Below are 20,119 nucleotides of genomic sequence, written 5' to 3'. Positions count from 1 at the left end.
TCCAACCTGTTCAGGCCTTTTAACAACAATCATATTTCTGACTTGATGACTACTTGTTTGTAACCTACCTTGTAATGTGTTCACCTAGTACAAAGCACAGTTGCTGTCACTCAGCACAGGTGCTGATTGCTGCCTTTGTCAGCAGTTAGACAGGAACCTTTATAAATGTTGCAGTATATGCAGAACAAGCCTGTCAGGTTTGTGGGAATTTATGTTTGACCTGTCCCTTAAACCTGTCCCTTAAACAAGAAGTTCTAATCCTAAAGACTGGATTCATACAGTGTGTGTGTGTGTGTGTGTGTGTGTGTGTGTTGTGTGTGTGTTGGTTATTGTTTTGAGCTTTGATGTCCATTTGAGTTGTCATTGTTATATTCTTATATTTTGGTATGTAATACAATATTTGTATTTGTAATTTTGTAAAGAAAACAAGTAAGTTTTTATTCCACTTTGTCATGTGACTTTTTCTACGTGTGGTCGACTGACACTGTATATATAAACTACAGTTAAATGTGCATTTCAAGTGTAAAAAAATAACCCTAATAGTTACCTAGTAGTATACCTTAAGGTACAAAAATACTATATAACTAGTAGACTATCAATATGATGTTAAGTTCACTTAAAGAAAACTTATTTGCAATATGAAATTACTGTATTAAACTAGTAGTTTACTAAGAGAATACTTTCTGTTAAAGCCATGGCTGTGCTTCCCTCTGTTCTCAGTGCTCCCTGTCTCTCCCTGTGCATAACACTTTAAGTGTACTTTAATAAACTAATGAGAGGGCTAGAAGTATAAAACTAGTAAACTAGCTCCCCTATCCCAATAAAGGCCAGTTATTTCAGTTGTACCACCATTACCTGGGGTAGTGACAGGAGGAAAACCATGCCTCTTCCTGTTTTGGTTGTCAGTGGCAGTTGTCATAGTTCACCCTTCATTTTTGCAGGAAAATGAACATGGAGGGCAGGCTGAATATTATAGTGAGATTTATAGATAACCAGTCTATACGCAGATGGTGCCATCTTCTACAGCCATTACAGTGTGCAAAAGTTAAAGCAAAAAAGTTGTCTATTGCCAGTTTAAGTTTAATTTTATATGTGAACAACAATGAGTCCTTAGTGATTAGTAGCCTTATTCAGATGACTTGGTGTGGTTCCTCACAGGACAGACAAGGTGTGGTCTATTAAGTGTGCAGTAGATTACAGAAGCAGAAAGAAAGCAATGCATACTGTACATGTCTCATTCAGTCATTACTATATACGACAGCAAACTGCACTGGATGCATTCAGCCTGTGGCTGCTGCTGTCCAGCTCGGGAGTTCTCTCTGCTTGACAGCGCTACCGATGGTAGTGAAGGAACGATGCATCAACGCGACCACAGGTTCTGCTCCAAACTCCACACTGATGGATAGCTGACAGAGCATCATATCCAGCTTCTACATGACCTAGAAAATCCTGAGCCAACTGATGCCCATCCTCCCAGGCTTGTTTCTAGCCTGTCTGGGGGGCAGGGGGTGGATGAAAACCCCATGGTGGTGCCACTGATAGGCTTCATCCTGTCCAGACTTGTGATGCTGCTGATGTTGACTCTGGACTGGCCTCTGGAGGTCTTGTGGGTGGCGGTAACACAGAAATAACTAACTAATCGCCAAACCATGACAACAACAAATGAAATGGCACCTTGAAGAGCGCATACCTTCCGCTAAGGCCCAACAGTCCCCTTTAAGCCTAATCCAATATCCAAATAAAACACATTTAATTCTTCTAAATCCTGATTTTTATTAGGATCTACATCAAAATTTTACTCTCTCAAAGATACCAGCCACCTAACTACGCCAGATTTCCACAAAATGTGTCATATCATGTTCACATTACATATCTATGACCTGACTTTCATTTCAGACGGTGATGGTGGTGGAGTTGCAGGTGACTAGACTGCCCCACTAGTGACCGCAGTTTGAGACTGTGTCTCAACTTAAAAAAATACTTAATATGCAAATGTGAAACCGCTGGATATTTTTCAGGAGACCGTGGGACAATTTCCAGCCATGTTTGTGTTGACAAAAACAGATATTTTGGACGGGAAGTCAAACATTTGCAGCCATGTTTGTGGCGACTATAACAGGTATTTTAAGCCAGAACATGATGTGTTCCTAACCCTAACCAAGTGTTTTTTTGCCTAAACCTAACCAGAGCATAAGTACAGTGTTGAAAATTGAACTTAAAAACATGAATTTTCAACTGCAACTTGCAAAAACATACCTTGCCAAAATGTATTCTGGCTATTAGGTTGCAAGAACAATGTATGATTCTGTGAGAAATTAATGAAAATGTTGAAAAGCGCCCTATCTCTCAATATTCAAGCAAGAAAAAAATCCTGGATCCATTGCTCTAGCCGGATCCACACCAAAAGTTAATGGGATCTATTCTGGGACAAGACCCATCCTCCATCCAAGTTTTTTAGAAATCCGTTCAGTAGTTTTTGTGTAGTCCTGCTGACAAACCAACCAACCAACAAACACACATTGGTGAAAACATAACCTCTTGTGGGAGATTTCAAAAATGTGACTTATATGATTATAATTTTGGAGCTGGTTTAGTATGATTGTGACCAAATTATAATAGGCCTGTTTGTGTTTGTGTTAAAATATGTATACGTATGTGTATGTGTATGTGTATGTGTAATTTATAATATCTTGTTCACATTTTATTCACAAACATGGACATTGTACCTGCCTCAAAAATCCAGCGTTCACTCAATAGTCTGTGTTGTTTGAAATCTACAAGCTCAAAAATTGTCCTCAAGTCACCAAAGTGGACATTTTGACATTCACATTACACACTAAGCTTCATGAAGGTGTCACTGCACTGCACTGCATCACAACTTTATGATCAGCTCTTTGTGTTTTGCCTATGAATGATATGTCTAAATGCTGTCAAGTGACAGCTTTACCTCCACAGTGACACTTCCACAGTATGTGTGCACACTGTTGTCATGGTGAGAGGCTGAGAAACCAGCCCTATTCCATCCCCATCCCCATCCAGTGAGTGAAGGAGACGTGAGAAAAAGAAAAGGGGGGCTGAAAGAGGAGGTAGGCAGGAAGAGAGGAAACAGCGGCGCCTCCAAAAGACCACGTGGGAGACTGTTGTATTTCACAGCGTCACATGTGAAATACATGCGTCACTATGAGTCAGAGATGGTGATGGCATCCTCATCTTCACTTCAGGTCTCTCTGTGTCAAGACGGAAGCCTTACATCAAACTACACAGACAGGATTTCATCCAGTGCGGACTGTAATGAGGCAGGGAGGACTGTCCCTGCTATTCCACAGAGATAAGCACACATACACACAATCACGTCTCGTGGCTTACACACAAGCCCCACCCCCTCGTCTCTGGTTTGTTAGCCTCTATTTACCTCCGTGTTAATCCTCTCCCCTTTCACATCCCCCCTCCCACACCCTCATCTCTCTCGCACGCTCTCTCTTTTGCTCCTTCCCTCTCTCCCCTCAAAGCCAGCCGGCTGCTATTTGATCCGGGCTGCTTGTTACATGATCTCCGGGAATACAACGCTCGCTACTTGATGGCTTTTTGGGTTGTTCTCGCTTTGCTGTGTAGGGAGCACAAAAGGATGCAAGTGCCACACTGAGCCTACGTTGTCTGACCTTTCCTTCCCCTTCCCTTACTGTGATCGTAACCTTTTTATACATCCATCTCCCTGAGCTCCCCTCTCACCCACTATCAAGACCCCCTCAACCCCCTGTATCTTGATTAATGCTGCCGCCCCCTCGACAATGTTACCATGCATTAACTGGCTGCAGCCTCTCCTTGCCTTGATCTCCTCCACCTTGCTTACGCGAGGCCACAACTGTCCATCCAGCTGTTTGTGTCCAGACCACCACACTGTGGATTGCACTGGTCAAGGTCTAACCAGAGTCCCAGACTCCATCCCTCTGGACGTTCGCCGTCTCCTGCTCTCCAACAATTGGATTCCCTGGATTCCTGCTGACTTCCTAGTCCTCTACAGTGACCTGGTTTACCTAGACCTGAGGAATAACTCCCTCTCTCAGCTTGACCCAGGGACCCTGACTACCTCCTCAAGATTAGTCTTCTTGGACCTGGGGAGCAACAACCTGACAGAAATCACCTCTGGGACATTTGGGGAGTCCAGGAGTTTGATCAAACTGCGACTGGGGAACAACCCCTACCTCAACATGGTAGGTAGAGATGCTTTCACAGGGTTGACTTCTTTGAGAGAGCTGGAGCTGGAGAGAAATGGTCTCACAGAACTGGATGTCAGCATCCTGGAATCCCTGCCTTCTCTGCGAATGCTGCGTCTGGAGGGGAACCCCTGGTTCTGCAACTGTGACTTTGCCAAACTGTTTGTATGGCTGATGGAGAACCGCCACAAGCTCCCAAAGGGTAAGAGGGCAACAATATTTTTTCTTGAAAATTGGACTTTTAACATTCGATTCAGCAAAAGCAAGTAGAACAAAAGAAATCCAATGAATTAACAAAAACACATCAATACAGTGATATGACTGAGAGCAGGTCTTTATCTTTGTATTGTTGACAAGCTGACAATTTTTGGTATCGTCAGAATCGAGATAGGCAGAGTTGTGGAGCCAGACACAATAGACAAGACAAAGCCATTGCTGTACACATTGCTGTACACTGAACAACACTAAAGACTGAAATTTATACTGAGAACAATGCAACTTGATGAGTGAACCGGATTGACCTCAGTAGTAGTGTTTTCAGGCATATGTAGACTGTATAGATTTACATTCATAAAGACATTTTGTATTTATTTATATAAGAATAATTACCAAACCAAAGAAAAAACTATAGAAACTCTATAGAGCTCTTCAAATAATGATACAGCACTGTAAGTGTGCTCTTCTGCAAATCCTCATCTGTTTGAATGAAGTAACCCTTACAATTAACCTCTGAGGTGCGACTTCTGTTGAATAGGAAAGGTGAGTGGAAATAGAGGGATATCCCACTGACAAACAAGTATGTGTGCAGAGCCATGTGGCTGAAACCATACAGGCACAATGTTACAGTATTTTGGAACGCAACTAGCTGGAAAACAATAGAATTACTGAAACCTCTTAGCTTTTACTGGAACTTCTAACAGTGTCTCAACAACCCTTATCAGCAGAGTTTGCTCAGTTGTAGTGACATAACATTAGTATGAACATGAGCTGGTCATATGCATATGGGGAGATGAAAGCTTCTGTTTTTGTTCAAAGACGGTCTCTGGCATGATTTCTCATTGATCTTTCTACTGACTCCTGAATTTAACTTTGACCATTTACCAGTTGATGTCGCGACCAGTTTTAGTCTTTTGTTCACAGAAACTCAGACCAAAGCAAGTTCAGCTGCACAAATGAAACAGATTTTGAGTAAGACTTTTTAAAGATTTTACATTATATACTGTTGATGATTGAACCATGCATCATATTTGAGGTGCTAATTTTAGTTCTTTAAATCTTAACCTGTGACGTCACTTGAGACTGAATAACATAAAATGTAAACACTGCACATAAGTGGGCCTACAATAGTTAAGTGAATGTGCTTAGTTACTTGAACCACTGGTAACATTGATGTAATATCATTTTTTTATATACATAAATTATCTTGACACTGGCATACAGTAAAATAAAGCCTTTTAACATCGCACACTATCAACACAGCTATATCAACAACAAAGTACAGGGTTAACTTACAAAATGCAAGATTAATTTAAATATCTTTCTTCCACACAGGGTTTGTACAACAAAATGCAAGTTGTAGTCCCTCTATGCTCCCCACAAAACAAAACTTATGTAAATAGATGAATAAATAATTACTCGTCTATTGCGGGAACTCTCTGTGACAGGGATATGTTCCAAATGTCAGTGATAAGATCAACTAGCTGACTGCACATGCTTAGTGTAAGTGCTTACCATGCAAGTAGAAGGCTAGGTATATATAACAACTTTATTTATATTCACGCTCAGCAGGATGTTTTCAGGACCATACAGCTTTGATTGAGGAGATCAAAGCGAGCATAAAATGTATTGAGCTCATCTGGCATCTAAATAAGAAAATGGAGCAAAGTTGGGGAGTAACTGGCCTCTTCGTTTGCGTATGCTGCTGTCACCGTTGGGTGATGAGTAGCTGATAGCACAAATATCCAGAGTCAACAATCCAAAAATGCAAACAGAAATTGGCTTCTGTTTACTTTTAGGTCACTATTGACTCACTTCAATACAGTGACACTGTGAAAAAGACAAGCTCTGCTTATTTTTAACTGGGCCATCATGGTTTTGAGTTTTAAAAAAGAATGAATGACAGAGTGGCAAGGCAACCCAAAGCCTTGACTGTTTACTACACCACTTCTAATACTGTGACACCAAAACAGTGAAACCAGCTACCTATGTCTAGACTCCTTCCTCACACACACACACACACACACACACACACACACACACACACACACACACACACACACACACACACACACACACACACACACACACGCACACACACACACACACACACACACACACTGAATCAGATAAATGGCTTTAGGAGAGTGAGCAGACTTGGAAGTTTCTGGGATGCTCTGCAGAGTCACTTTCAGAGGACATTTTCCTGCAGCCATTTTACATCTGTGGTCCTGGCTACATTCAGAATGATATGTGTTTGTGTCTGTTCAACTGTGTGTGTATACAGATGTGTCAAGTTGTATGTCCCCTTCTGTGTTGCCATTTTGTGTTCCTCTCAACGCTGTGTATGCACACATGCAATATCTTTGTTCTGTTTCACATGTGCTTGTTTGTATCTGCATAATATACATATGCACTGTTGTGTGGACAGGAATACATAAATTTGCACATTCGATTATACATGTATTCCTGCATGTGTACATTTTTACATTTCTACATGTTTGTGAACACACACTTTAGTGCATTTATGTATGCGTGTGTTTTAATGTCCATGTGCTGTGCAGTGCACATATGAATGAATATACGTGTTCTTTGTTCACGTACCGTTATGATTATATTTCATTGCTAATGCTAATGTACTAACATCTGCATATTTGTATTTTATTTCTCTCTATGTTGTCCTACTTGTGTCCCTCTCTATATACGCAGTGTGTGTGTGTGTGTGTGTGTGTGTGTGTGTGTGTGTGTGTGTGTGAAGGGATGTTTGTCTCTCTGTCTGTCTCCTGCATGTCTGTGTGAGCATGAGTCTGGCTGCCTGTTGTAGTGCCACGTGACTGGAATATCACCAAGGGATGAGGTCACTAAGTCCCTTTTCATGTGGAAAACCCTTCTGGTCTTACAGTGACTCACACACACAAACACACAGACACATGCACAACCAGACACACAGGCATAAACACACACTTGACAATGATGTCTAGTGACTCTTGGGTACAGCAGTGCTACAGAGGAATCAGGATAAAATGGAAGTGCCTCTCTCTACACAATAGACACAATGTTTTCAAAGTGTTTAGGGATGGGACAATGATAGATTCTATCGCAGATTGAAATAAAAATGCTTAGGTTAAGTTGATTGTAATGAATTTCCATTATCATGATTATTTCAGTATCATGATCATTTCGAATCAAGATAATTGCGAGTGTCCTCATGCGATTGACTTGGAAAAGCTGTTTAGCTCTATAATATCCAATGCTTTATTTTTTTTCTTGATTCATTTTGAATTGCCACAATGGAGAGCTTGCATTCCCATCTCTGTGACCACCACCCAGCTGTTTTCTCTGGACAGTTTGATTGTTTTTAATGAAAAAAAGAGAAAAGAAATGTGTATCCTTTTTGTGACACTATAACAATATTTGTTTCTTAACAACATATAAGATAAATTGATTCCAGACTGTTGCTGCTAGGTATATAGGCGGACTGTCTGTTTTATGGTCAGGATTTAATGCTAGTGTTTATGCAGCTGTGTGAATCACAGAGCTGGTACAGTAGAGACTGGCTAACGTTAGGGGTTAGCCTGCTAGCTTTAGCAAACTAAAGTAATGTGAGGCCTCTGGCAAACTTTTGCAAAATGATGTTAGCTTTTCTAACATCAAACATGTAGCTAGTATTATAGTGCAAACAGTAAACAAAATGAATACCATGAAACAATATTAAATGGCATTTCTGAAAGATGTTTACATTAGTGTAAGGCTAAATCCAAATTTCCACCCTCTGGACCTTTAGTTTGGACAGTCCTCAAGACTAGTCTTCCCTTGAACATGCCCACAAAGTCTGCAGGTCTGCACGTCTGCAAGTGTGGTAAAGTCCAGACATTTGGATGCAGCCAATGACTTGTTCTGACATGACGAGCCCATCAAACATGACTGTTGTCTCAGGCAGCTGTCTGTCTGTTGGTGCGTTCTATTGCACTTGTAACCCAGAAAAAAACAACCACCAACACGCAGGCCCGTAGCCAGGGTTAAGAAATTAGTTTGGTCCGGGGTTTTTAAAAACATTTTTTTATGGAAAATAACAATATCAAAATAAAATGACTGGATGTGGATATGTGCGTGTAACATTTTTGTTGTGTAATGAAATCTTTCATTTATGCTGTGTTCTATCATGATTTTCTCAGACCAAGTAACATCTATGCTGATGCTTATACCTCTGCAGATATCTCTAATGTGATACCTTTATTATAATACCAAGATCATTCATATAGACCTTGCAGTTGCAGCGATAACCTCCATTCATATTGGGTGCTTCATTGTCTTGGTTGTCTGTCAGCTGGCTCTCTTGTTGTTTTCTCTCTTCGCAGGTATGGAGGGAATAGAGTGCTCCCTGCCTCTGGATGGGCGTCGTGTCCCCCTCAGTTTACTCTCTGAAGACAGTTTCCGGGAATGCCGTGGTACCCTCTCCTTAACTGACTACCTCATTGTTATCTTCTCCGGCATCTCTGTCTCAGTGGTGGCCATCATGGCCAGCTTCTTCTTGGCTTCCACAGTCCACTGCTTCCAGCGCCTCAGCAAAGGCGGCAAAGGAGACGAAGAGGAAGGGATCGACTGATGAGAGGGAGGAAAGGAGAAATGAATTACATATAATGCAAGTGTTTCATGAAAATTCTTGCTCCGATATCCTCTTGGTATCCCAGAGAGAGCTCGACAACACATGGCCGCAAGGAGAGATCAGTGGTGGGAGAGTCAAAGAGCCACACTCTGAAAGCTCTTACTATGTCATATCCAAGAGCACAATCAAGCTATCATGAGTCACAGACTGGTTTGGGAAATATCAGATAGGCTTGAATCACTATAAACAGGTATTGTTTTTACTGAATGTAGCCATTTCTGCTTCTGTGTTCAGCACTGACTGTAGAGATCAGTGAAGCTTTTCATTTGAAACAGGGGAGCCATAGCATTGTCCTCATTAAGACTGAGATCGGTAAATGTACTGTTGGTGGAGATAATGGGACAAACGTGACAAAGCACTGGGACTATAGGGAATCAAAGATCAGCAAGGGTAATATAAAATGTGTCTCAAACAATTGGTATAAATACTAACCTGATTCCAAAAAGGTTAGGACGCTGTGTAAAGTACATAAAAACAGAATGCAATTATTGCAAATCCTTTCTGACCTACATTCAATTGAAGACAGTGTAAGATATTTAATGTTCAAACCGATTAATTGCGGTCAAAATTTTACATACACTTCCAGTCCCAATGATTTCTACAGCTCTCATGTTTCTGTGATGAATGAGTGGAACACAAACTACTTTGTCACAAAAACATTCATGAAGTTTGGTTCAGTAATGAATTTATTATAGGTCTTCTGACAATGTGACCAAATCTGCTGGATCAAAAAATATACATACAGTAACTTGAACGATCGATGTAGGTGATTATAGAAAGTCATGTGAATGAAATGTTCTTTGTAGCATCTTAACTTCTTCTGAGTGATTCTGATTGATAACAGCTGGTGACTTTTCTGGACCCATTTTAACAGGGCTTGTTTGATACACCCATTAGACTCAGCCACAATGGGAAAGAGCTCAGCATTGATCTGAAAGAGCACATTATTGATTTGAACAAGTCATTAAAGTCCCTTGGAGCCATTTCAAAGCAGTTACAGGTCCCAAGATCAACTGTACAAACAGTTAAGCTGTACCACGATCAGGAAGAAAACACAAACTATCACCTGCTGCTGAGAGAAAATTGGTCAGGATGGTCAAGAGTCAACCAAAAACCCTCAAAAAGGAAGTCTGCAATGAATTAGAAGCTGCTGGAAGACAGGTGTCAGTGTCCACAGTCAAGTGTGTTTTACATCAACATGAGCTGAGAGGCTGCCGTGTTAGAAAGAAGCCCTTGATCCAGACACAGCACCTTAAAGCTGGACTGAAGTTTGCTGCTGATCACATGGACAAAGAAAAACCCTTCTGGAGGTCACAAGAATCAAATATTGATGAAGAAGGAGGATTATCTCCAAATTCTTCAGGAAAACCTCAAACCATCAGCAGAAGATTGGCTCTTGGGTGCAGTTGGGTGTTCCAACAGGACAATGATCCCAAACACACATCAGGAGTGGTAAAGGAATGGACTTCTAAATCCTGTCTTGAACCCATGGAGAGCATGTGGACTGCTGAAGAAACAAGTCTGTGCCAGGAGGGCAACAAATTTAGGGAACACTAACACTTGGCCAAGTTGCTCCGTATTGTGCCAAAACACCATTGTCCCTGCTCCCCAGTCCCCCGCTGGCCTGCACTCACATTGCTCCAGCCGAAACCGGTCCTTAACACGGTTACCTCTTGTACATCTTGTATGTAATCACGTCGTAGCACAGTCGCAGAACAATGGAGAACAACACAGAGAACTTGACTTTGCTGACTTTTTTGTGGTTTATTTTGTGTGGTTTGGTCATAGACGGCCCTCTCACATTCCAGGATATCTTGATTATGCAAGGCGGTGTATTACCCATGATTATACGTTGCGCAAATGTGTACCTGAGCGCGGTATGGAGCACTCACACTAGTCAAACAAATTGGACTTTGGGGGTCAAACGTGCTTGGGCACGGTATGGACTGCTTAGTGTGAGTGCGCCCATAGTTGAACTTCACCTGTCAACTTCTGTCAAGAGGAGTGGTTAAAATTCAGCTGAGGACGACCAGAAGCTTGTGGATGGATATCAGAAGCAGCTAACTGAGGTGAAAATGACCGAGAGACATTTAACCAAATATTAGAATTACTGTATGTATATTTATGATCCAGCAGATTTGGTCACATTTTCAGAAAACTATAATAAATTCATTACTGAACCAAACTTCATGAATGTTCTGTGACAAAGTAGTTTGTGTTCCTCTCATTCATCACAGAAACATGGGACTGCTGTGGTATATATGTATGTAAACGTTTGACCACGACTGTACAATCATTCAGAATTTGATGTTTGCAACACATTCCAAAACAGTCTGGACTGGAACATGTTCACCACTGTATTATATCACCGTTTCTTTTAACAATACTCAGTGTTCGGGAACTGAGGACACTAATTGTTGAAGTTTTTAAATTGGAATTCTTTCCCATTCTTGCTTGATGTTTGACTTCAGTTGTTCAACATTTCAAAGTGTCCATTGTCTGGACTTCAGGCAGGTCAGTCCAGTACCTGCACTCTCCTAATATGAAGCCACGCTGTTGTAACATGTGCCGAATGTGGCTTTGGTGTTGTCTTGCTGGAATAAGCAGGGATGTCCCTGAAAAAGACATCATCTGGATGGCGGCATATGTTGTATGTACCTTTCAGCATTAATGGTTCCGTCACAGATGTGTAAGTTACCCATGTCAGTGGCACTAACACATCCCCATACCATCTGGCTCTTCAACTTTGTGCTGGTAACAATCTTGGTGGTGCCCTTTGGCCCAGATTTCCATGATTCCAAAACCTATATGAAATGTGGACTCATCAGACCAAAGCACATTTTTCATCTATGCATAAATTCATCTCAAATGAGCTCGGGTTGACAGAGAACTCAGGAGTGTTCCTGCATGTTGTTGATGTTTGGCTTTTACTTTGCACGGTAGAGCCTTAACTTGCTTTTGCGTTTTCTGAAGTGTTCCTGAGCCCATCTAGTGATGTCCTTAACACAGTCATGTTGGTTCTTAACACAGTACCGCTTGATGGATCAAAGGGCATTCAAGTTTAGTCTTCAGCCTGGCCCCTGACGTGCAAAAATAGCTCCAGATTCTCTGAATCTTTTAATGATATTATGGATTATAGATTAACAGAGCATCTCAACGTTTTGGAATCGTGCCCTTTCATGTTGGCCCCTGGAATTATATACCCAAAAAAGATTTATGCCAGGATTGTGCTATAGGATATTTTAGTCTTGTGAGACAGTCACTGTGTCAGATTAGGCAGTCATCAATTCATAAATTCTTGCCATGACAAGCCAGACTACATGTTGGACATCATTCACATGACAGAACCAACAACTTATTTTCTCTTTTACATTTCTCCATCTTTGCACTTGTGCACAGAGGAGTGCTTTGTGCTTTAACAGGCCAACATCACAGAACACATCATCAAAGTTGTCAAACTAGGCAAGAGAAGGCAACAACAAGACTAGGTGGAAACAGCTCATATATGGCTGGACTGTGTGTCCAGTGTGCTGAACTGTAGTAATATGATTGCATGGATAGTCAGTGGTGATAGTAGTCACAGTAATGTCTGTGTACTGAATAGCAGATCACATGACATGGTTAAGCAAGGTGTGAGCAAAAAGTTTTATGAATGCAGAACAATATGTTGGCATTGCAAGAAAACTTAATAAAACTTGGAATGAGCGGCAGGCGGTGAGTGGAACTGCTGTAAAAACCTCCTAAGAATGTAACTGAGGACTGTCCACACCTGATCATTTTGAAAGTACAACACTCTTTCAGACCCTACCCAGACCAGTGAGCTACGAAGACCTGCTTTATGTCAGGCCATCAGGTTTCAGAGGTCCAGGTCAATAACAGACCTTTACTGAGAGTGTCTGCAGGTTCAGCTGGTGGTTAAGTGCCTTGCTCAACAGCACCTTGGTTTTTGAATGAACAGTTGCAGAATTTGAGCTTTTTAAGATATTCACATACTCTCATTTTACATTTGCTTTTTTATTTTATTTTATTTTATTCTATTCTAGTACTGAAACAAATGCCTCATTTTGTATCTCAACATACTGTATACTCATAATTGACCCTGGTAATCTTGTATATTGGCATACTGAACTACAGTTTACTTAAAGGTATCATCAGTAAACTACAGTCATTATTGAGGGGTTCATTGCAGTGTGGGTGCACAGGTGACATGATAGGATATATAATTGGATTTTATTTCTAAAATTAATAATTCCTGAAACAATAACATTACATGTGTAGCTAATGGTGACAGAAAATGTGGACTTTCTCTCCTCACAGAGCCTTAACCACACGCCCTGTTAACACCTGGTATTAACATGCTTCTTAGCTGATCAGATCACAAGCGGAAAGCTTAAGTCCATCGTTGCACACCTTGCATTAACATGTGTCTCAAGTGAACACCTGAGATCTCACTTCCCCCGCTCTTTATGCAACTAGCAAGTACATCATTTCTGTTTGCAAAGACCAAATGCGTTGTTTTTAATCGGTGGCCCAACCATAGTACAAACAGACACAATGTTCTTTACACAAAAAAGAAATAATTTGAGGTTTTTAACACTGAATTTACAAGAAGACCCAAATTATTAAGAATTTGTATAAAGTTTCTCCTAACTCAACTATTCACAAAAATACAGCAATTCCATAAAGGAGTCTGGGGACGTTCTCCATGGGCGACAAAGAAGTAGCCTACATTGGTTACTGTTTTTGTATTTGTAAAATTTTACATGTTTACCATCAATGAAATGTTGTCTTCTCTCATAAATTGAGTGTAAATGGTGAAATCAGTAAAAGCAGTGTGTTCAAACAGCTGCTAAATGTTGGCAGGGAAGATGCACTTTAGACACAGAAGCAGACAGACTGGTACAGTGATACTGCAACACTTTATAGAAGGAAAGAAACAACTTCATGTTTTGTATTAAACCCTGAATTTACAAGTAGGCACCAATGATGTTTTGCAAAGTTTGATTCTAAACAACTCTCTGGATTTTTGAAGATAGTCTGGGGGACGGTGGTCACAGGTTCAGTGGTCAGATCAGACAGTGTGTGACAAACATCTGCTGCTTACGTTGACAGGTTAAGGGGTTGAGAGAGCCCAAATGCATAGTTTGCATTAGAGTGAACCAAATGTTTCATGTTTCACAGAGGACGTCAGCTGAGTTGGCAGTCCTTCAGTGTTTCCCAGGATGCATGTGCATAAACACTGCTTAAAGAATGTGGTCGCATGAGGCCCAGATCACCTCTGAATGTGACTGCAGGGATTTGAACCCATCCAGACACAAGAGCATTAGTGGGGTCCAACACTGAAGTTGGGTTATCAGACCTGGACTGTTTTAATGGGGTCAAGGTCAGGACTTTGAGTAGGCCAGTCAAGTTACTAAACTGGGATGAGCGTCTACTAAACTGGGAAAACCATGTCTTTATGGATCTCACTTTGTGCACAGGGGCATTTTCATGTTCAAACAGGGAAGGAATAAACATACACTGTTACCACAAAGTTGTATACTGTGTAGCATTGAAATCATCCTCTACTGGAACTAAGGGGCCGTGCCCACACCAGGGAAAGAAAGCCCAGACCGGAAATAAAGTATGTGGACAAATGCATCAAAGCATTAGCCATGTTGTCGACTTTGTTGTGGCACATAGATCTAAAATATATACAGCTAAAATTCCTATGAAATACTGTGACTTGATGATAAGGCACTGAATTAGCTTAATAGAATAATAGAATAAAATAGATATACTTTATTGATCCCAAGCTGGGAAATTAAGGTGTAGCAGCAGCTTCATCAATTCTTCAATCATAATATTAACTAATGCTACATACAGAAGTTTACTTATATTGTAAATAACTTATCTTTCCACTATATGCAAAGAAATGCATCAGAGAGGTGGTATAACATAGATTGGTTGTAGCAAAGCATATGCCACCGTGGACAAAAAGTGAAGTGATAGGTGCCTTAAGATCAAAAAAGGAATCCAGAACTGAGGTTCCCATTCTCATTATCTTTAAATGAGAGTCAGTTTTTCTTTTGTCAGTGATAATGTGTGCTCACCATAGGGCTTGTCTTGGGGTTTTTTGGGGGGAATTTGAGGTTTTAGCAACTTACATTCTACAGCTAAAGACGAAAACATGGTGGGTATTTATTAGGCTGACTGCATGTTACATATGGCCAGGTATGCTTTCCTTCTCCTCTACCTCCCGTGTTCAGTAGGAGTGACGAGCCTGAAATCCTACCTCCCGTGTTCAGTAGGAGTGATGAGCCTGAAATCAACAACATTTAGAGAGGTGAGGAAGGGGTGAGAGGAGCAGAGGTCCAGAGGTTAGAGAAGTGATTCTCAAACTTCTTTATGTCAAGGACCCCTAAACTGACACAAATTAGACCACAGACATCCATTTGATAAGATTCTGTCCCTGGGTCCCCCATCTGATGAAATGTTTGCATGTAGAAGTTTATTACAGAAAACATATGAAACCCATGACCAAAACTGTAATGGGTTTCATACACAATTAATCAAAATATTATCGAAAATGCAATATAACAAATATCCAATATAATCACAGATGCTGCAATGTTTTTGATTTCTTGAAGTGAAATGTGTGCCAAACAGCATTGTAAGGAAGTACTGTAATGCTGTAGAGATGTCTTGGCCTACACATTTTTTTCTCCATAAGTTTGTTTGGTACAGACTGCAACAATTGTCACAGCATCATGATTTTAATAGTTTTTACAGTAAAAATGAAAATTGTGATGCAAGAATGATCATTTACAATAATCATGAATCACATCACAATTATTTTGGAAAAGTCATAGTTGTTTTGAGTTTGTTAGTAGTGGTTCATTTTCAGAAAGTTGTTAGGGGACTTCAGTTTTTCTGACACTGGCCCTGGTCTCAGTAGCTACATTAATCCTGCTAATGGTTTTCTTCACAGAGATAGATAGATCACATAGATCACCTCGTGGATTTTATTTTTGCCCCATTTTTCACTTGATTTGAATGCCCCGTCTCATTGACAAGCCAGTCTTTCTCACTGCTGATGTAAATTGTCTTCCCTCTTAAGGGATATGGGACCATGAACTTCATCAAAAGAGCAATGATGAAGAGTTGTGGTACTCCATATGTATCAGTGCTGCTCTCTACTGGGCATAAATAGACTTTGTCAGCCTGAAAGGCTCTCTGGACATAAGACAAGTCTCCACTAGATTTGTAACCTCCAGTATGAAAGGGCTTTATGTGTTATGATTACTGAGGATGATTGTAAGGTTATTTCAATGTGTATAGTGAAAGACGTGGGTGACAGAGGATAACCAAAAAGATGTAATAAAGATGTTTTGCTCTGAACTGTGAATATTGCATGTCCATTTTGTTCTGCCTGATAAAACTGCATGAGTATGTGCTTACCTGCCAATACATCTCCAAAATGTAATGGTTGTCTTTACCAGAGTCTCTGACTGTGATGCAACTGGATACAGCAACTGAAGAAACATTCATCTCCAAACCAAAGGGTCTGACTAAATATTCGCACATTAAACAACAGTTGAAGACAAATGTCTGCGCCGTTACCTCTGGACTCAACCAACCATGGATTTTTGCTTTTCCTTATCCTTTTCTGAGAGCACTAATGACACTTTAGTATTGTGGGGGTAATGGAAACGCTTGGGGTCATTAGCATTTTGGAATTTCTTTTTTGGATTATTTTCAAATTGTGGGGCTGCATTTGCCTTTCATTCATCTGTGATCATGTGAGTAAAGCACTATGATTATCTTGCTTTTTTTCATGCCATATAAATTATTCGAACTCCAAGTTCAATTCTGGACTTGGAAAGACAACACGTTTTCTGTTATTAGACTGTATTACAGTATATTATCTAGGTACGAAGTAAAAGGGAGAAGTCGTTCAACCGCCAAAAATGATCCATGTCAACCATAAGGGGGTGTTGTGGTTCACATCTTGCTAACTTTGTAACTATTTATCTACACTTTTCTTACATAGAGAATATATTAATGTAGCATGTGCAAAACCCACTGTTGTGATCTAGTTTCTAGGTTTTTGGATTCAACATTGGTGTCAAGTCATATTTTGGAACCTGATTGTCAAAATTCAGTTAAAGATTTAAAAATACTGTACTGTGTAACCAATCATTCTATCTGCAAGGTCAGATTTGAATTGTATTGTAATATTAATTTATGTTTTGTTTTGAATTGGTAAGCTGTAAAATGTGTTATGACATCTCACTCCACAACAGGATTGACCAAATGAAATAATTGTGATACATCAAAATTCGCAGTCTTAGTTCTGCAAAAAATCACTTGATCCATCTTTTACTTTTAATGTGACCAGTAACCTGTAACAGTGTTGGAACTGATTTTTTCGTGTCACTGGGGACCAGTAAAAGTTTGTAGGTGTTGGCTGCTCCATTGTGCAACTGTCAAACCCACGTGACCAGCAGAAGGTCCTCCAGGATGACTGTAAACTGAATGTACAGTTCAAAAGTCTCTCTCACTGCATTTGTGTACAGTATTGCTGTCTTGGTCTGGCTTGACGTCAGCAGGGCCAGTTGATTGGGGTTTCTGGCATTGGTCAGCTGAGTCACTGTGGCGTGGGGACATGTTCTGGGGAATACTCAGCTACTTCTATCAAAGACTCATGGGGTTGGGGCCTGCAGGCCAGGATTCAGACTAGAGTGCTAGCAGACAAGGAGAATTGGGTGATGACCATGTCCTCTCCTATCTAATAGCTACTTTGCTAGCCCTAACCCTACTGACTCAAATGAACCGCTTCTTAGTTATACTTGAATTTCACTTCCAGAAGGTGTTAGAAACAAGTTTGTTGCCACATGCAGTTAGCCTACATTTCTGGGGAGATCCACATCAGGCTACGGCATAGGCATTGGCATAGGCTGCGGCGTCCATTCAACAATTAACCACATCCCATTCTTGGTTTGAGAAAGAATGTTAGAAACTCTGGCTTTTCCATTCAGTAGTCCTTTGGTCAGCAGCATTCACTCATCTGCCTCCATCATGTTTACAAAGCTGCTGGTCAAGTGTCGTCATAGAGTGCCATTAATTTGCTTTATTTCGGGGTTTTTTTAACTCACTTTTTATTTAACATATTCGGTCAGCAAAACATACAACAGATATCATATAACAAGGCAGAGATGAATAAACACGTGCCCCTGGTCCAATCCATAGTCCCTTCAAGTCTTTTGTGACTGTTAATATAAAATAGTCCTTTTCCCTTTGTTAAGGGTAATTCCCTGGTGCCAACAGTTGTCCCGCAGTTGTTATCAACCTTATACTAACAATACAGTTAGACAGCCTCATTTTAGGACCAAATTACAGAAAACAGACGAAAAGGACATATGTTTGTCCAGAGCACAAATACAAATACAAATAGAAACATTAAGATAAAACAACCAAAAAGAAGAAAAGAAAAAAGAGATGGTTAACATTCTGGTATTGCTTGTATCACGGGTGCCCATCTTTCAGTAAAACTGTTTGTTTTCAGCGCCTGTGATTTTTTCCATGATTTTGCTCCATTCCCACCCAAACTGTTTCTGTCTCTTTAGTAATTCACATAATAATAGCTCTTATTTGTGCTGCCCAGTAATAATTTCTTTAATTAGGTAAATGTAATCCTTCCTTCTCCTTTGGGCAAAGAAGTATTTAATATTTAATTCTGGCTCCTAAATTCTACCAAATATTTAGATATGATTTTGTCCAACATTTGAAAAGTGGAGCTAGAGACCATAACTGGCAATGACTGGAAGAAAAACAACAATCTTGGTACGATGTTCATTCTCACAGTTTCAGTTCTTCCCATCAGTGATAGGGGTCGTATCTCCCATCTAACCAAATCCCTCTTCATTTCTGTGATCAATTTTCCATAGTTTTCCTCAAATAACTGTGATATGATTGGAGTAATGATAATACCCAGATATCTTAACCCTGTCGTGGTCCATTTAAAATGAAACTTTCCCTCCTATTCTGTTGGATATTTGCCTGAGAGCATCATGGCTATTGATTTAGATTCATTGGTCAAATAACCTGATATTTGCCCATATTCATTTAGATTTTGGATCAGAGCTGGTATAGTTGAGGGTGGTTCACTTATATATGTTAATATATCATCAGCAAATAGAGATGTTTTGTGTTCCACTCCCCCTTCATCTCGTATAGCCATTATGTCTTTGTTTTGTCTAATCAACCCAGCTAATGGTTCAAAACCTGTAGCGAACAATGACGGACTCAGACAATCCCCCTGTCTGACTCCTCTTATGAGGAAGAAGTCCGAGCAACAGCCATTTACTCTAATCCGTGATTTGGGGTTTTTATACACCAATTTTACCCAGTCTAGAAAAGTTGAGTGAAAACCAAAAGCCCCCCTAAGTATGATACAGGAAGCTCCACCTGCCCCGATCAAATGCCTTGTGTGCATCTGAACTGAGCATCATGGTAGGCTGTTGTAGGAGATACACTAATAATAAAACACTCGTTAATGGGGCACCACCTCCGTTATTTTGTCTATTTGAATAATCCGGAGGTAATTAATCAAATTCGACTGGACAAGTTTAACTTGTATCAATTCTAATCAATTTCAGATCAATTTATTCATCTCATATATGAAGCAGTGAGATTCTACACATATCCATCGGTTCTCCACATTAAAAACAAACCTGCACAGACAACGATATGCGGTTAAATATGTTTATTGACTAAATAATTCAGGTTAAATAAATGAAATGGCAATTTAAATGAATAACACAGGTAACAGGAAATGTGAAATAACTAGGTCATGGGTTATTAGTGGAATATGGGCTGATGGTGAGATTATGGGTTAGGTTGAAGCATTTAAATATTACGGTAGTAATTTTTAATACTAACGAGACCCTAACCGAATTTCTCTTAAGCTAAAAGATCAGAACCAGAGCCATATACCATCTCATGTATCATGTGTGAATCCAGCTGTTGTGAGTGATGGAGA

General features: G+C 40.2%; 1 protein-coding gene across 1 annotated transcript; it reads left to right on the top strand.

Moving 5' to 3' along the window:
• The first annotated feature begins 3,788 nt into the window (after positions 1-3,788).
• Positions 3,789-9,036, top strand: LOC141000380 (leucine-rich repeat-containing protein 38-like). The gene is made up of 2 exons (XM_073471097.1): positions 3,789-4,416; positions 8,789-9,036. Exons 1-2 carry the CDS (start codon positions 3,789-3,791, stop codon positions 9,034-9,036), a joined length of 876 nt encoding a protein of 291 aa, XP_073327198.1.
• Positions 9,037-20,119: the final 11,083 nt, after the last annotated feature.

The sequence above is a fragment of the Pagrus major genome, chromosome 7 (genome assembly GCF_040436345.1).
Source record: "Pagrus major chromosome 7, Pma_NU_1.0".
Lineage (NCBI taxonomy): Eukaryota > Metazoa > Chordata > Actinopteri > Spariformes > Sparidae > Pagrus > Pagrus major.
This window is presented reverse-complemented; position numbering and strand designations above follow the sequence as displayed.